This window comes from Nanorana parkeri, unplaced genomic scaffold (assembly GCF_000935625.1).
Source record: "Nanorana parkeri isolate BGI_ZX_2015 unplaced genomic scaffold, ASM93562v1 scaffold726, whole genome shotgun sequence".
Taxonomy (NCBI): Eukaryota; Metazoa; Chordata; class Amphibia; order Anura; family Dicroglossidae; genus Nanorana; species Nanorana parkeri.
The window spans coordinates 410870-429995 of NW_017306994.1; the positions used below are offsets into that span (position 1 = coordinate 410870).

The 19126-nt window shown below is 40.3% G+C and overlaps 1 protein-coding gene across 2 annotated transcripts in view; it reads right to left on the reverse strand.

The window, feature by feature from the left end:
- The window catches only part of VPS53 (VPS53, GARP complex subunit), a 136718-nt gene that overhangs the window by 11769 nt on the left and 105823 nt on the right, over window positions 1-19126 (reverse strand). For both annotated transcript variants that reach the window (XM_018564118.1, XM_018564117.1), the window contains one exon: window positions 4116-4253. In XM_018564118.1, the coding sequence (XP_018419620.1) occupies window positions 4116-4253 (138 nt within the window). The remainder of the gene's footprint in view (window positions 1-4115; window positions 4254-19126) is intronic.

Sequence of the window (19126 nt, forward strand, 5' to 3'; positions counted from 1 at the left end):
AACCCCTGAAAGACGCTGCAAGTACAGAAAGATGCCTGTTGATCTGCCAGAATTCTAGGGAGCGCCTAACTTTTTGTTTGTGCTACCAAAACGGTGCCTTTCCTCTACTGAAATCCCAAGCAGTGTTGTTAGCTGGACCATAGAACTCCACCTATCCCTATGTCTCTATGTCCCTCACCTTGTGCATACATTGATTTAGTTCACTGCAAAACAATGCTGCTGGTGCCATTAGTGGCAAGAGCCTGCCCACCCACTGTATTTAGGAAAAGGGCCCTTTGGAGATGTAGTTCTGGTGATTGGCCAGGAAGCCGACTCCATGTTCACCTCACGGCACAGCCGGATAGAGGAAATCTCCCTCTGACCGGATCTTCCGGTATAGGGGGTAAGTATCAGAGCATTTGGGCCAGTACAAGTACTCGCCCAAATACTCAGTATTGGCACCGATACTAGTACTGGTGATGCCTTGCCGTGCTACGCAATTATTCTCCCTTACTACTCCTTCAATGCAAATTGATGAGCTGGCTGACTCATTGAAAACAAAGCACTCTCTGTTGGCTCATTTCCTCTAACCAGTTGTTTAAAGGAGTAATTACACTGGACCCATGACCCAGGTGGCTAATCTACAAACTGATCAATTTAAAGCAGAACTCCGGGCAATATTTGTATTAACCCTTGTAGTGGGGCTATGCCTGCACTGCAAGGGTTAACTGCTCTTTTTTCTCCAGTTTACAAAAAAAAAAAAAAAAAGAGTTATACTCACACAATCCTTCAAACCAGCTTGTTCTTAGACCAGACCTTCCAGCCTCTCTCCCTCTCCTCTGCAGCGGTCTAAGGTCCCGTAAATCATCACGTTCTGTACACAGTGTAGAGACGTGAGGACACTGAGGAACATTCCAATGCTGCAGCGTAGAAGGAGACAGGCTTCAGTGACCAGAGAAGGAGGTAGCCGACTCTGCGGTTTGGGTGAGTATAACTTTTTTTAGCACCAAGACAAGAACTAGCTGTAAATCCGTGCAGTATGTGGGTAGCCGCACTACAAGGGTTCAGAACACTTTTGCCTGGAGTTCTTCTTTAACAAATATTTTGTAAAACAATAACGTTCATAAAAATAAACACTAATATTAAAATATATATGCTGTTAAGAAAAAGGAGGATGATTTCCATAATAACTTAGAGATAAATGACTTAATGGGATGTAAACATAAAACCAAAGCTGGAATCTGAAACATGCCCCAGCACATGATATATAGAGCAGCTTGCTAAGTATTACAAAATGTCTTTGGAAAAAAAGTGTTCTTTCTATAAATGTCCAAACACTTGTGTTGATAAATGGGGAAACAGTGATGAATAACTTCCATATGTTCCCTTCTTTCTAATTGTAACTAAAACGATAAATTCTGATTTTCTACCACTGCAATACCATTGTCAAAGTGATGTCCCGTGGACAGTTTATTTAAGCTGGTCTGTAGCATCAGACAGTCATAAAATTGTCCTGGATTGTGTTTATTTTTCTAAACTTAGCAATGGTAGGGCAAGCCACTTAATTTTCTACGGACATTTTAACACACAAACCATGAAACAAAAAGATCTGAATTGCAGCATCAGCTCCAAAAAGTATCCTACTCTCACCTCCCCAAACCAATGCACTCATTTATCTCTGCAGGGGTGGAATAAATGTCCCACTGTAAGGTTTGCAGGAAAAAAGTCACTGCTTTTTAGAAGTCTGGAAGATATTTCAAGTCTAGTTTACTTAACCTGCACATGCATAGAGATCCTTATGTAACTGCTGGCTGTTGCTTTAAGGTATATGTCAAGGTTTAGTAACCTTTTTCACATTACGTGTCATTTTTACAAGCAGTAGGCAAATGGTGTGCCAGTGCACCGTAGCCATATAGTTTGTTTTCAGTTTTTGCCCTCATGGTTGTAATGCTTATTGCAAGTTAAACTCATTTATTTTATTATATTAGCTGGTGCACTTGCAAAACCTTTTTATATTTAGACCTCAAATTAGCCCCAATACCTGTACCTTCAGGCCTCGGATAGGCATCATACTTGAACCTTCAAGGTTCAGATCATCCCCAATTCCTGCACCTTCAGATCACAGAACAGCTCCAATGCATGCACTTTCAGAACTCAGATCAGCCTCAATTCCTGCACCCTCAGACCAGCCCCAGTTTATACACTCAGAGCAGCCCCAATTCCTTTACCTTCAGACCTCAGAAAAGCCCCAATTCCTACGCCTTCAGACATAAGATCATCCCCAATTTCAGCCTCTTCAAGCTTCAGATCAGCCCCAGTTCCTGAACCTTCAGACTTCAACTCAGCTTCAATTCCTGTACCATAGATTAGTCCCGGTTCCCAAACCTTCAAACCTCAGATCACTCCCAATGCATGCACCTTACATTTTCAGATTAGCCCCAAACCTGTAATTACGATTCTAGCTCAAGCTGGGTAAATGTGGAAACTACAAATGCCTACTTCCCGATTGCCATGGTGATGCCCAGAAGCATGCTTGGACTATCTTGAGCTGACTCAGTGATTAGCCAGAGCCACCACTAGGTCATTGCTATGCTGACAGGAAGAAGTGTCCTTAGTGCAAGAGGGACAGTGGGTGCCAGTGAAAAGGCATTGCGTGCCCACCTATGAATGCGTGCCAGCGGATGCCTAGTCACTAATATCTCATATAAGCTACAACACTTTAAAGTCATTTAAAATATATTTTTATTATTTTAAAAATCTGCAGTTTTCATTAAAATGTCATCTGGACATTAGGTCCTCGTTCAGGCATTTACTGTTAATGGGTGATGACACTTTGTCCCTGTCTCACAATTGTGCTCCTTGTTTGTCACCCTGTCTCATGAGGGTATGGTGGAGACTAGAATGTGTGGTTTTAACACACATTAGGCAGGTATGGTCTACTGTTGTCACCTACAGGAAACCTACCCAGAGAAATGCCATGCAGTCATCAATCAACTTCATGTACATAGACAGTAAGTTTGGAGAAGATCAGGCTTCCAAGTAATACAGAAGTCTGCTTGTTTTAAAGTGTATTTCCACTTTTGCAGTCAAAGTTTAGGAAAAAAAACCCTCTGTATGCTTGTTATTACCTCCTATTCCCACAGCATACCTAAAAATATATATTTTTTAAACATTTCTTATCTTTTAGATTTGTGTGCGCAGCAGGTCTTTGCAAGCTTCTCTTTTATATTCCAAGTGACAGAAAAATCTGGCTGTCTCCATAGAAAGACTATGAACAGACTGAGCTCCCCCTCATACATACAATGTTTCAAGATCTTTAACCCATTGTTAAGACAGTGTTCAAATCCAGTTTACAACTGATAATGAGATCTGCCAGTACACTACAGACAGGTTAATTATGTAAACATTAACCTGCCCAGCCCCCTTGCATTCCTGCCAAAATCAGTACAGAGAACAACTTTTCTTTCAGAATAGAGCATGTATTTTGTAAGCAGCAATCTATTTTTTTAGTCATTTAAGTTATGCTATGTGAATGAGAAACATGTAACAAATATAAAATAGGTACTATTTGACTGCAAAAGTAGAAATATATTTTTAGCAATCCCATTAAATAGATCCTTTTATTTAAAACAAAAAACTGTAGCAAGTATAAAGTGCAGCAGCCATAAACCCTGCTGGTATCACTGAGTCAAGAAAAAAAAAAGTGTTGAAGCTTGCTGCTACCTGCTGAACGTACAAATTCCTACTGGTCCATCACTATGATGGGCTACCTCACTAGCCAATAGTAATATGCACGAGGCAGTGAGTAAGGGGCAGCAAGCTTAATCAATATTCGTACCAGCCAAACCTTTTTTGACAACAGACCAGTTTCGAAGGATGTAGAGAAGTGCAGGCACTTTGGCAAGGTTTCCGGCTCCAATTACATTTCCTCTTATAGTTATTCACAATTATGCAGGTATTAGTGGATTAAGTGACATCAATCAAAAACAAATCCAAAACACAAAAGACCTTAAAAATGTTGACCACATTAAAGTTTAACCGCGTTTAGTCTACATTTTCTATGCAGAAAATCTGACCACAGCATTTAGACAGAGTAAAATGTCGATCTTGCAGACAAATGCTACTTAATAGCTCACCTTTAAGATCATCTCAGCCCGTGTCATGCCTTTCACTACAATCTTTGTGTAACTGGCTGGAGCTTTCCTTATTACTTGAGAACCAATGGATGGCAGATCCAAAAGAACCGTTTTCAAAGAATGAGTATCAAGTAGAAGCTGTAAACAAGATAAATGAACATTAGGCATTACATGCGGACAGATTTTGATTAGCAGTAATACATGCAGTTACTGTTAGACCAATTGTAGTAGTAAAACAGTGGCAACCCTACAAGGCACAGTCACAATACACTAACACTTTTTTTTTTTTTGTTAGACAATTACAGCACATACATAAGATTGATAAAACACAATTTAGTCAGATAAAAATAATCTATAAACATAAAAACCTCAAACAAGATAAAGAGTAGTGTCCTGAGTCAGCCTCAGGTTTCCAGGAATCCCTCGACAAGCTCCAATGAAGTCACTGGGGCCTACAGTAAGTGAATGGTAGTCAGACATTGAGGTATTTGTCTTCCATTTTATTTCCCTTTTTATGCAAGGTCTGCTTTAAGATATGGAAAGAGTATGGTAATGCTGTAAATTTGCTAGGAGCAGACCATCCACCAAAGGTGAGTGACCATGCAACAAGACTAGTAAGGAAGATCACTAAGAGACCCATGACCACTCTATAGGGGTTACAAGCCTCATTGGCTGAGTTAGAGACAAGTGCATTAAACAGTCGCAGCAAAATGGGAAAGTGTCGGGTTTTTCCCTTTGTGCGGGAAATGTTGTAACCTCATCATTAAAAAAATAATAAAAAGTATCTTTAAAAAAAAAAATGGGAAAGTGTAAAAAAGAAAGCCACTGTTAACTAAAACTCATATGCCACCTACAGTTTGCCAGAAAGCACATGGGAGACTCTAAATTCAACAGAAAGAAGGTTCTATGTTCGGAGGAGACAAAATTTTAGCTTTTTGGCCATCAAACTTCAAACATAGACATCATTATAAACACAACATTCCCAATGTGAAGCATGGCGACGGCAGCATCTCACTGTGGGGATGCTTCTCTGTTGTACACTTGCAAGGGTAGAATGAATACAGCAAATGCAGGGAAATCCCAGAGAAAAAACCTGATACAGTCTGCAGGAAGCCTGGGCCTGAGAGAAACTTGTACTCCAGCAAGGCAACAATGAGCCAAAACGTAAAGACAAAAATGTATTAAAAATAATAGTGCTTTCTTAGAATGGCCAAGTCAGAGTCCAGATCTCAATAGAGAATTTGTGGCTGAACTTGAAAAAAGGCAGTTCACTCACAATCCCCATTTAAATTGACAGTTGGAACAGTTTCACAAAGCAAAATGGGAAGAATGTGCAGTGTCAGAGTTTTCTGATACAGACCCATCCACACAAAATCAAGGCTGGCATGTACCAAATACTGACTTGTAGGATTGTATACTTATGCAATTACTTATTTTGTGGTTTTTTTCTTCACTGTAATTGATTTATCTGTTTTTACGTTGACATTAAAAGGGTTTAAATCTGATCATTGTTAAAACAAAAAAACTCCACAAAATTAAAAATAATTTGATTGTGATGTTCTAGGACAATGAAACAAATACATCCAAGCGCGTAAATACTTTTTTATGCATGCCTGTGTTCGAGAAACCACACACTATTGATTAGATTAAGGGGACTTTCACCAAAAACATTCATTGTCATTTTACATAAAACTCATGCACATGTAGAGTCACGTGCAGTAAATATTTGGTGAATGTCAAATTAACTGCTTTATAAAAATGCCCCTAAATATTCAAAGACAAACTGATACAAAACTAGAGTGATTAAGAGGCCATAGTGACTAGTCTTGTGCTTTCAGTAATAGGACTAAGCATTAACTGAACAGCAAAGAACAGGCAGTAAATGAACAAAATACAAAAGAACTGTGAATGCCTTTACCATGTGAGGACACCTAGAAGCAAACTCTCGGGATTGCCCACTCTATAAACTCCTAATTACTGGGAACTACAGACCAAAGTGCATGTCTGCGAAGCAGATTAAGTCACTGGTGCATACAGAAATAAAAAGAAAAAACAAATGCCAGTTTCAATTATAAGAGCTGACAGCCCTTGTTATTCACATGAAGGTTAATAACAATGAGTTTATACAGGATTCCAGTAAAGCTAGTCCTAGACATCAGATGCTTGTTGAATGCTCCGGCCACCAACAGTTTCAGTCAATGAGTGATCATTCTATTAAAACTCACTTTCAAAATCACATGAAAATGCATACTTATGCTTTTGGAGAAGGGAGTCTGGGCAGACACTTCTGTACCAGTCTTATAATGGGGAAAACCGTAGTTGTTGTACAAGTTCACCTAAGAATGGCTGGCTGGAGATACACTATATTGCTAAAAGTATTGGGACGCCTGACTTTACACACACAGGAACTTTAATGGCATCCCAGTCTTAGTCTGTAGGGTTCAATATTGAGTTGGCCCACCCTTTGCAGCTATAACAGCTTCAACTCTTCTGTGCAGGTCAGTCAAGTTCCTCTACCCCAAACTCGCTCATCCATGTCTTTATGGACCTTGCTTTGTACACTGGTGCAGAGTCATGTTGGAACACGAAGGGGCCATCCCCAAACTGTTCCCACAAAGTCGGGAGCATGAAATTGTCCAAAATGTCGTGGTATGCTGATGCCTCAAGAGTTCTCTTCACTGGAACTAAGGGGTAAAGCCCAATCCCTGAAAAACAACCTCTCCACTTCTCCAGAGTCCAGTGGCGGCGTGCTTTACACCACTGCATCCGACGCTGTGCATTGCACTTGGTGATGTAAGGCTTGGATGCAGCTGCTCGGCCATGGGAACCCATTCCATGAAGCTCTCTACGCACTGTTGTGCCAATCTGAAGGCCAGACGAAGTTTGGAGGTCTGTAGCTATTGACTCTGCAGACAGTTGGCGACTTCTGCGCACTGTGCGCTTCAGCATGCGCTGACCCCACTCTGTCATTTTACGTGGCCTACCACTTTGTGGCTGAGTTGCTATTGTTCCCAGTTGCTTTGTTATAATACCATCACAGGTGACCGTGGAATATTTAGTAGCAAGGAAATTTCACGGATGGACTTATTGCACAGGTGGCAACCTATCACGGTACCGCGCTTTAATTCACTGAGCTCCTTTTCACAAATGTTTGGAGAAGCAGTCTGCATGCCTAGGTGCTTGATTATTTTACACCTGTGCCCATGGAGGTGATTAGAATACCTGAATCCTATTATTTGGAGGGGTGTCCCAATACTTTTGGCAATATAATGTATATGCCCCTGTCCATACATAAGCTCATGTCTATTGGTACCATAACTAGTGTCAACATTCGACTACAAATTTTCTCTGTGTGAAAAATATCAGAGCAGCTGTGAAGGGACATGCATCCACCTTTAGTTTTCAAAGCTTAACTGAACAGACTGAAGAAAGAAGATGACTGGTTGCCATAGACAACTGCTCCAGATTTTGTCTGCTTCAGTTTTGATAAATTCCCCTTGGTTTATCCAAGCCTGCACAAAGGTCATAAAACAGACTCATTGCATCTGAAACACATTTACCACCAAGAACACCTATATTGAAACATGGCTCTATTGTCACACTGAATGTTTAATACACATTCCTAGCATATGTTCTCTCATAATAAATGAATAAACAAATCAAAAGATTTTAAAACTGGACTAGCAAATCCGGACAGGTCAATACATGGTTGCTGATATAATGTTAGGCTTCTATAATAACAAATTTCAATGCAGTATTTTCAATCTAATTTTAAAAAGGTCATTCATGAACGTTTGCTTAAATTTCTTTACAAAATTCAAGAGAAACCAAAAATAGACAAGAAAATCAAAGGCAATCTAAGCTTGCCAAACATTAAATGATCTGCATCTGCACATTCAAAGTAACAATAGAGACTGATATCTAAACATAACTAAGTAAAACAGAACTAAATTACAAAATATTTCTTTAAAAAGTGCAGAATACAAATCCCCAGCATCTCCATGAGTTCCCCCATGGCTGTCTGAATATTCTACTCAGGGGCTAAGATGCCTACAATAAAGTAACAGAAAGGCTGATTTCTACCCTGGTGTACAGTAAATAAGTGGGAACTTGATTAACCAATATGAATGAACCTTATTCAAAGAAAGCACTCACAGATCACATGCACATTGTTTTCTCATTTACCTATAGAAATCACAGATAAACAAAAGCATTGGTGACTTATAAGTATTATGAGTTGCCGTGAACCACAATGAACACTGGTCTTCAAAACTACAGTTCATGGGCCGGATGCAGGCCACTGCTTGCCTTTCACTGGTCCCCCTTGGTGGAAGCATGTTCCAGTCAGCACCTGGCATTGCACTTTAGCCAGCAGTGGAACACCCGATTGCATAGTTCTGACCATGAGGTGATCAGTTCCTAGCGGAGCCACAGAAAAACAATGCTGATGGAAGATTCCTAATCTCACTGACACCAAGGACGAGGAACTAATTCTCCCACTGACACCAAGGGTAAGGCACTGTTCCTCCAACTGAAACCAAGGATAAAGGATGATTCCTCCCACTGATGAGGATGATGGGACACTATTTCTCCCACTGACACCAAGAATGAAGTACTATATCTCCCGTTAACACCAAAAATGTGGCATTTTTAACTCCCACTGATGCTGGAGCATTATTTTTTACAATTAGTGTCCACTGGTCACAGTCTGGGCCCAACACTATGAATGACAATACCTTTGTTTAAAATGTTTGTGGAGCCTTGTAGATAAGACAGGTGATAAAAAAAATTAAAAAAAAATTAAAAAAAACCTCTTGCAACCAAAAAGCTTGCTAAGAAACTTCACAGCAGAACCTATAGGTAAAGTAAACGTGACTATCCTTCTGCTGAAAAACAATACAAAATACCTATGTCCTGGTAAATCATTTTGTGCAGACGAAAGCAAAGGTATTGTCAAAGCAATACATTGCAGATGGTTTCAGTAAATCTTTGGTTAATAATGTAATTTAAATCACATCACTTCAGCATTATACAGTAAAAAGAGAAAAAAAAAACAAAATCACAGATACACAAATGGATTTACAGCTTTCACCAACTCAGGCAACCCTATATCAACATGATATATTGCTTGTAAGGCAACTTCATACAGTGAAGGTCGTGTGGTATTCTGACTAGGTGCGTGCTTGTACTTTATTATATTTTTCTTCAGTTTCTGATAAATGCTATAAAGCATTTGTGTTTGCTTGGCTCAGTCACACCAGCATAGTATAAATAGAACTGCCGGTCAGGAAGCGTGGATTAAAATACATGGCGTGTTCCAAACCTCCTGAATGACATGTATTTGGCTGCTTCTACAAGAAAGCAAGAGACGAACAGACTGAGTTAAGAAGGCAGGATGATTGATGGCAAATAGAGATGGTAATGTGGTTTTGTTTACACAGCCCGATTTGCAATATACTGAATACTTCCTAATGCACTCTAAAGTAAACAGCTAAGACAATAAAGTTCACTAATAAATTGTTTTCCTTTATTCATTGAACATCTGCTTTGCTCAAGTGTTTTTGGTGGGAAAAAAAAAATCAAACAATAATAAATAAATATATATATACACACACATATACACACACACACACACACATATATATTACACACACACACACACATACACAGTATATTATATATATATATATACACAGTATATTAAAAAAAACCTCGAGAGTTATTCGACAGTTAACCTCTCTTCTTCAGGTCAGAAGCAATACTAATCAACATGACAGAGTTTATCACTTAAAGCAAGAGAAAGTTGTTTTATGGCAAACCTTGCACAGAATAAAGACGTCCCAAAAACAAGATTAACCAATTTCACCTCATCCTCTGTAACTACCTATGTCCCTTTCCAAACTGAAGTGGTTAACCACCGTGAAAGCTGCACAGACAATACTGAGATTGTTAACCTCTCAAATCATCAACTTACAATACAGGAGACAGCAGTCCTATCCAAGCGGCTTACATTTTGTCCAAGCAACAAACTGGGCCACATATAATTATACTCAGACTTGGAAGAATTCTTTAGAAGACTGAGGCTTAAGGAGTTTAATTTGACAAAAGGTATCACCACATCTAGCCTGGACAGCAGAAAAAAGAACGAAGACTTTATACCTGCAACAGGACGTAACATCAAATTGGACAATTACATTGCAAGCTTCCGCATGAGAGTAGCATTCCTTGTTACCGCATAACAGAAAAAAGCTACAGACAACCTCCTACCTCCAGAAAGAAAGGCTTTGCATAACTTAATGAATGATAAAAACATCATCATCAAACCAGCTGACAAGGGAGGATCAATAGTTATCATGAACACCCATGACTACATTGCAGAAGGAAACCGACAATTGTCTGATAAAAACTCCTACAAAAAATTGGACCAGGACCCCACCAGGGAATATACAGAAGAACTTACTAAACTTATCAAATCCTTTCCAAAACACATACAGCAAGGATTACTTAATCTGTTACCTTCCAATTCTCACATGGAGACCTTCTACATACTGCCCAAAATCCACAAGCCGAGAAACCCAGGACGACGCATTATTAACCAGTTGACATCCGCGGTGTTAAACCCCCTTCCCATCCAGGCCATTTTTCAGTATTCAGCGCTGCGGTACTTTGACTGACATTTATTCCGTCATGCAGCGCTGTACTGAAATGAATTTTATACCCTTTTTTTGGGACAGATAGAGCTTTCTTTTGGTGGTATTTATTCACCACTGGGGGTTTTATTTTTTTACTATATTAAGGAAAAATTACCGAAAACAATTACAGAACAAATATCTGGCTTAATTGAAAACATTTTGAAGCCCCTAGTTATCAACACAGAGTTTTATACAAGATACCACAGATTTTCTGAACAAACTGAGCCAAATCACTAACCTACCTTCTAATACCATACTTGTCACCATGGATGTGGAATCTTTGTACAGTAACATCCCCCATAAAGATGGTATTGAGGCCTGCAGGAAATTCCTCTCCTCCCATAATGTCACACAAAAACTATGATAGTGAAACCATTACCAAACTCATTAAATTCATATTTACACATAACTACTTCAATTTCAATAACAACATCTATTTGAAAATGACCGAGACAGCTATGGGCACAAAAATGTCACCACAATATGCCAATCTCTTCATGGCTGACCTAGAACACAGATTCCTAGCCACTCACCCCCACAAACCATTTAAATATTATCGTTATATTGATGATATTTTCATATTATGGACAGAAGGAGAAGAAAGCATTTTAAACTTTCATGACTCATTCAATTCCTTCCATCCATTGATTAACCTCAAAATGAATTTCACAGAACACAGTGGGTGGAATTTATCGAAACTGGAGCAGACTAAATCTGGAGCAGATTTGCACTGCAGCAATGGCTCACTCCGTTCTTCTGTATACAGAAAACCCACAGACAGGTAAAAGCTCCCTCCATAATTCCAGCTTCCATCCAAATCACACTAAACAGGGTGTCATCTACAGCAGTGGTTCTCAACCCGTGTAACCTCAGGACCCACATTTGTCCTTGGTCATTAAGTCGCGACCCAAGTCGCAACCACATTGGAACGCACGGCATTGCGGTACCGCACGTTCCGATGCGGGCAATCAAACTGTGGACAGGAGATGCGTTTGGGGTGCCGTTCAAATGAATGGCAATGCAACACAACTCCCACACCAGAATTTGCGGTAGGTGCGATTTTTGCGTGGTACAATGCAGTAATCGCAATGGACTGTGCAATTTACGCTCTGTACTAGTGTGAACAGACCCTCAAAAATACTGTCAGACACACACAACCACAGACACAATCTCTCACACACACATACACACTTCACAATAAAATAAATTTGATTTCCTTTTTTTAAGATCCACCCAGTCTCCCTATCATATCGAGAACTGTGGTGGATCCTCAGCCTGAGGTCCAGTGGGGGCTGCAGTGCTGTGACAGAGCTCCATCCATATTGCCATGGTCTCAGGTCCCCCAAAAGAGCAGGGGACCTCAAAAACCGTGGTGGTGTAAAATGTCAATCAGTGTCCCCTGTCACAATGTCTCCTGTCAGTGCAGAAGCTGGGGAGGCATTAGCAGGGGCTTCGCTGCAAGTAGAAAACTTGCAGCACAGCCCTTCTAAAGCCCCCTCCAACAGACCCCCCCCCAGCTTCTGCACTGACGGGAGACAATATGACAGGGGACACTGGTGGGCATTGTGTGGGCTTGGAATACATAATGTTCATCAGCGTCCCCTGTCATAATGTCTCCTGTCATTGCAGAAGGGGGGTATGTAGGGGGCATTAGCAGGGACTCTGTTGCAAGTAGAAAACTTGCTGTGGAGCCCCTGCTAATGCCCCTCCCCCCCAGCTTTTGCACTCACAGGTGACATTATGTATGCCAAGCTAGTCTAATGTAGTAACATTCGTTTGCTTTTTTTAATTACAATTACAAATGCTAATCCAGCAAACTGTACACATCCCCCTGCCTGCCTACCTTTCTCAGCTTCCAGGCAGACTGAACTACTGAGCCTATTTGATATCAATCCACCGCGCTGGGGTGGCTTGATATCTCCTGCACTCAGTACTGCAGGCCGGGACTTTAACTTGCTTGTCGGGACCTGCAGCTCCTGATATCATTCCGCCGGCCGAAATTGAGAAAATAGTCCCCTCTCTTCCCGGGCCCTATTACTTCAGGGGGGGGGATAGGGGGTAGATTCGCAACACGGAGTTCCCTTAGACTGACAGAAAATCCCCCCCTCTGTGTCTCTCTACTGAAGATGGGCTGCTCCATGCAGGAAGGGGGGGGCGGGAAATAGGGGATAGATTCGCAACACGGAGTTCCCTTGTACTGACAGAAAATCCCCCCCTCTGTGTCTCCCTACTGAAGATGGGCTGCTCCATGCAGGAAGGGCGCCGCGACCCACTGCAGAAGGGCTCGCGACCCACTTTTGGGTCGCGACCCATGAGTTGAGAACCACTGATCTACAGCCAAGCAATCCGATACCACCGCATTTGTTCTGACACTGAGGACAGAGACAAACACCTGAGCACACTGGCTGATGCATTTCGGCAAAAGGGCTACACGGAAAAGACTATATCTAAAAAAATTTAATCTGCCCTAAGAACACCACGGGAAAGGCTCCTACAGTACAAAGAGAAGAAAAACCCCAACCAGGACCTCTTTTGTAGTTACCTACAACCCCACTCTAGTGGTAATATGCAAAATCATCAAAGACCTACAGCCAGTAGTCTCAGAAGACCCCATACTTAAAAAAATATTCCCTCAGCCCCCAATACTGGCTTTCAAGCAACCACTGAACCTATTGGTACGCAATAAGCTGACCCCAGAACAGGAACTTACACAGAATGACACAGTAAAATGCAATAAACCCCGCTGCAAACTTAGCCAAAATATATGTGACAGAAATACAGCGAGTCACAATAACAAAGCGTACACCATGCCCAAAAGCTTCAGAGATTTATTAGGCAGAGATAGTTTTGATATGACTTCAGGCATATTTTATGATAAGCCTTTAGACATTCAGTTATATCTTTTGCAGATTATAAACCTGAAACACAAGACTAAATATGAAAAGGGATTTTCCCCTCTAAGGACTTACATTTTATGCTACATTACAGGGATGGCTCAGTAATGAAAATAAAAAGTGTCTGTGTCTTAAAGAACACTCGTTCACATTTGTATGCATGACCAAACCAAATATGCTTAAAGGAGAACTATGAGGTGAGTGCTTTTCACTCACCTCATAGTTCTTTTTTTTTTTGTTTAATATATTTTTATTTCCATATATATATAGATATAAACACACATACATACATAAATACATTCTGGTCGCAAACATGTATCAAAGGCTAGATATTTCAGAAGCTTTAATTAACAATCTCTAAATATTTGAGAGAAGCTTCAACCTTACTTTATTACAACACGTACGTGGCCTTACCCTTTTACAAGACCTCTTATTGTTCTACCAATTTACCCATTTCTCCCACACAATCCAAATCTCTCCCTTGTGGGGGGGAGGGAAGTCTGTGTACTATAGGAATCCATGCATCCCTTCCTTATTAACTAATCTCCCTTATGTGCAATTCTATAGATATATGTGCTTACAATCTTCCCTCCCCTAAATGTGAATTCCTTTATATTATATACTCCCCCTCTACCCTAACATATCTTCTCAAGTGAATATGTTCCCTATTTCTATGTGAAGCCCTTAACTGTATTTATAAACCTGTGATTAACTCCCCTTTAATATATCCTATATTTCTAATTACTAAAACCTTGTGAAAATCCCTCCAAACCCATTTCTCTTCTCAAATAGTGTGTTTAATCACCCTCGGACTTCCCTTTCTCCCACAATCTATCAACCTTCTTCCCCTTACTTCCATACATATAGGTCTAATACATTTATGATCTAATACAAAAAACAAAAAAAAATAACTCCGGATATTATTTGGGTTTAGCTATTTAGTTGATGGCCCTTTTTATTCCAGAGACCCTAGGGTGGCTTCATCTCTATATTTTTTAATTTCCTCTCTGTCTTTATTATCAAACTCCTGAATATTTCGGACTTTCTATAAGACTCCCATTTCTCCCACATATACCCATGTTTGTCTTTTTTACCATTATCCTCAGCGATTAGTTCCTCCATGTATCTTATTTCCTCCATCGTGGTCTCCCACCCCTCTAATGAGGGGGGAATATTAGATTTCCAGCCCCGTGATATGTTAACTCTAGCCGCGGCCAGAACAAATCTTAAAACATCTATCTTTATATTTTTTATGGGGCCAGGGATCAGGGACAGCAATGCGAGTACGGGGGTCATTCTCCGCACTTAAATTACCTATGGATCGATAAACATCAAATATTAATTCCCAGAATGTTTGAATTCTGGGGCAACTCCACCAGATATGCAGATATGTGCCCTCCTCAACACTACATCCCCAACATCTATCTGACTCTCCCGGGTTTATATGTTAAATTCCTTCTGGGCATCTATACCATCTCGCGAGTATTTTGAAGTTTTTTTCTTGGTAAAATGAGGATTTGACAGAACTATGTGTCATAATAAATATTCTTCCCCATTCTTCCTCTGAGATCTCCCTACTTAACTCCTGTTCCCATCTCTTCATATATTTTGTATGATCTCTAGCTTCTTCCTCTCTCAGCAGATCATAGACCACTGATGTGTGGTCAACCCTTGTTTCCCACAGGTATAACGTCTCAAATATAGTGAATGGTCTGTTTAGGGGTTTATATGCCCTTAGATATCTAATGAAGTCCGTTAATTGAGTTGACTCCATCCATAGCTTTCCATTATTTTCTTTCTCCGGTCTAAGCTCTCATTTTAGGACTTCCTTTCCTTTCTCTAAAACCTGCCAAATCTGTGCGTGAGGAAAATTATCTATATTTAAGAAGGAGGCCGTCTGCATACTGGGTGGGAATTGTGTGTTCCCTGCTATGGGGGTCATGGGACCTGGGAGGGAAGAAAGATTGTATTTATATATAGATCTATCCCATATTTTGAATACTGGTTTAGCTAAATATGGCATGGTGTTCATATGTGGTCTTGCATCTGCTGCCACCCATGGGATATTCTTCAAGGGGATAATGGCTATATTTGTCTCTAAGTTTACTCCCCCCCTTGACTTGATTACTATAGGTCCAGTCCAACATTCTCATTAGTAGTGCTGCTTTATGATATAGGGTGAAGTCTGGTATTCCCAACCCACCCCTTGATTTTGGTCTGGTTAACACTTTAACACTAATCCGTGGAGTTTTGCTGGCCCATATAAATTTTATTGCTGCCGTTTTAAGTTTTTGAAAAGAAGATCTTGGCAGTAAAATGGGTACTGTTTGGAACCTATATAGTATTTTGGGCAAAATATCCATTTTGGAGTACATTGGCCCTCCCAATCCATGACAAATTCGCACTGCTCCATATTTGGAACTGGGCAAAGAACTTGTCTATCCAGTCTCTAAAGTTAATAGCATATAGAGTATTTAGATCTTTAGGAATATGTATACCCAAATAAACTACATACTTGGCTTTCCATCTAAATGAGTAGCTTTCCCTCAGACACTGTTGCACTTCCTCTGTTAGTGATATGTTCAGGAATTCCAATTTTGATATATTGATATGGAAATTAATCAGATCCCCATATTTCCTCAATTCCATAAGGATATTGGGTATTGTTACCTGTGGGGAGGTTATAAATAGGAGTAGGTCGTCCGCATATAATGCGAGTTTATGATGTTGTGTATTAGCGGGTATACCCTTAATCGAGGGGTTTTGTCTAATAGTGTTTGCTAGTTGTTCCCTCACTATTACATATAGCAGAGGTGATAGTGGGCATCCTTGACGGGTGCCATTAAATATAGGGAAGGGGTTTGATTTTTCCCCATTAACCCTTACCTTTGCAGTTGGATTTACATATAGGGCCATTATCTTTGCTATAAATTTCTCTCCTACACCCACTTGAGAAAGTGATTCCCTAAGGAAGAGCCAGTTAACTCTGTCAAATGCTTTCTCAGCATCAACTGAAAGTAGACACATTGCTTGATTCTCCTTCTGCGCTAATCCTATCAAGTTAACCAGTTTGATCTCTATGGATGATTTTGGGTAGAATAACTTTTAATCTGGAGGCCAATATTTTTGCATATAGTTTAAGATCTATATTTATTAGGGATATAGGACGATAGTGTCCGCATTCTGTAAGATCCTTCCCAGGTTTGGGTAGTAGAGATATATGCGCCTCTAATATTTGTGTGGGAAAGGGACAATTTTCTGTAACAGCATTACACACATCAACAAAGAAAGGTCTTAGTAATTCCTCGAATTGTTTATAGTATCTGGCTGTGAAACCGTCTGGCCCTGGGGCCTTGCTGACCTTTAGGGAGGCAAATGCCTCCTTGATTTCTTTTTCTGTGAATGTTAAATTCAACACTTCACCGTCTTCCTTACTCAATACCGGCATGTTAGCTTCTTTTACATAACTCTGGATTTTACTTATGCATCTATCAGGAGACATATCTGCATACCTGCCTCGTATTGAGTAAAGAGACGCATAAAATTTTCTAAATGTTTCTGTTATTGAAGACGATGTTGAATAGTCCCACTCGCATCCTTAATTCGTATTATATTTGTTTTAGAGGTTCTAGGGTGTATTTTCCTAGCCAGCAGCTTTCCGCATTTATCCCCTTCTTCATAGAAGTATTTTGTGCTTTTATCCCTAGCAATTTGTGTTTGTTGGTCCAGAATCTGGCGCATGTCCCTTCTCACCTCATATAGTTGAGTAGAATAATTGGTTAGGGGGACATTCGCTTTATTCCTGGTCTCCAATTCACACAACTTACTAAAAAGACCCTTCGGTTTACTGGCCTTTTCTTTTTTAAATCTGGAGCAGTGTTTAACTAGGGTACCTCTAACAACGCACTTCAGGGCCTCCCATTGTATGGGAATTGATGTAGTGTCTTTTTGATGATCTTTTATGAAGTTTTTTATTGTGGAGATTACTTCTTCCTGGCACGCTGTGTTTTTTAATAAATTGTCATTTAATCTCCAAGTTCCCTTCCCTTTATATCCATTTTCTAGCTTAATAACACACTACTGCAACTTACAACCAAGTTTTGCACCTTGGCTAACAGATAAGAGTATTTAAGCAACCAAAATCCCATCTACAGCTCACTGCAGAGCATTGCTTCCTCCCATCATCCTCTCTGAAGCCAGCTTAATAACACGCTACTGCAACTTACAACCAAGGTGATTGGAATATTTTCAAATGCTCATCTAGTTCATCTTCCAGAATACTTAAAATCTCTACTTCTGTAACCCAACTATCTGTAATGTCATTGTACTTTTTCTATGCATTCTCAATGTTGTTTTTAAAGTCTGCTTATCTGTGATGTTTTAAGTGATGGCTAATTTAGATGCTTGCTTCATGTATGTCAAACCATACATTTTGTTCAAGTTTATAACCCTCTACCCCCTTATCTGTACTTCAAGTAACCCCCCTGCCTTTCTTTCTTTTTTCTAAAGTTTTGCACCTTGGCTAACAGATAGAGTATTTAAGCAACCAAAATCCCATCTACAGCTCACTGCAGAGCATTGCTTCCACCCTCCCTCAACTCACCCACCCCATGGTTCAGTTTACCTTTATAGAGATACATCAGCACTTGACTCAAGGACAATTCAGCTGCCCAGCAGCTGTTATTCATTGACCATTCTCCCAGATCTCAATACTATCCCGCTTTAACCTCTTCCCTACCTCTTTCCACTGGCGGCTCTAGAGTTTGCGAGGCCTTAAGCAAAACTTAAACATGAGGCCCCATTTAGGCCCATAATGGAAAAAAATGCAAGCGATAAAAATGAAAGTTATGAAACGTATATATTAGGACATTCTTTAAATCCTATGAACCATGAGTTCACAGTTTCTTGAATTTTGTCAGGTCAGGTGCAAGACTTTACCCAATCACAGCACAGTACACTGTGAGAGCCATGATTGGGCAAAGTAATGATGACTTTGCCCAATCATGGCTCACGCAGCCAAGTCCTGTCAGGTGGCGGACAAATGTAAACAGTTGGGTGGAGCTAACGGTTGTGTCATCGCTAGCTCCGCCCAATTGTTTATATTTTGCCGCCATCTGTCAGAATGCCATTCTGCGGCGGGAGTTGTTGTGAGCAGATGGGTCAGCGGGTGTCTGGTTCTTTTTTTGCTATTTTATACTTATTTTTTATTTTCATCAAGTCGCCCTGATGTCAGGGGGCGGACAAATGTAAACAGTTGGGTGGAGCTAACGGTTGTGTCATCGCTAGCTCCGCCCAATTGTTTATATTTTGCCGCCATCTGTCAGAATGCCATTCTGCGGCGGGAGTTGTTGTGAGCAGATGGGTCAGCGGGTGTCTGGTTCTTTTTTTGCTATTTTATACTTATTTTTTATTTTCATCAAGTCGC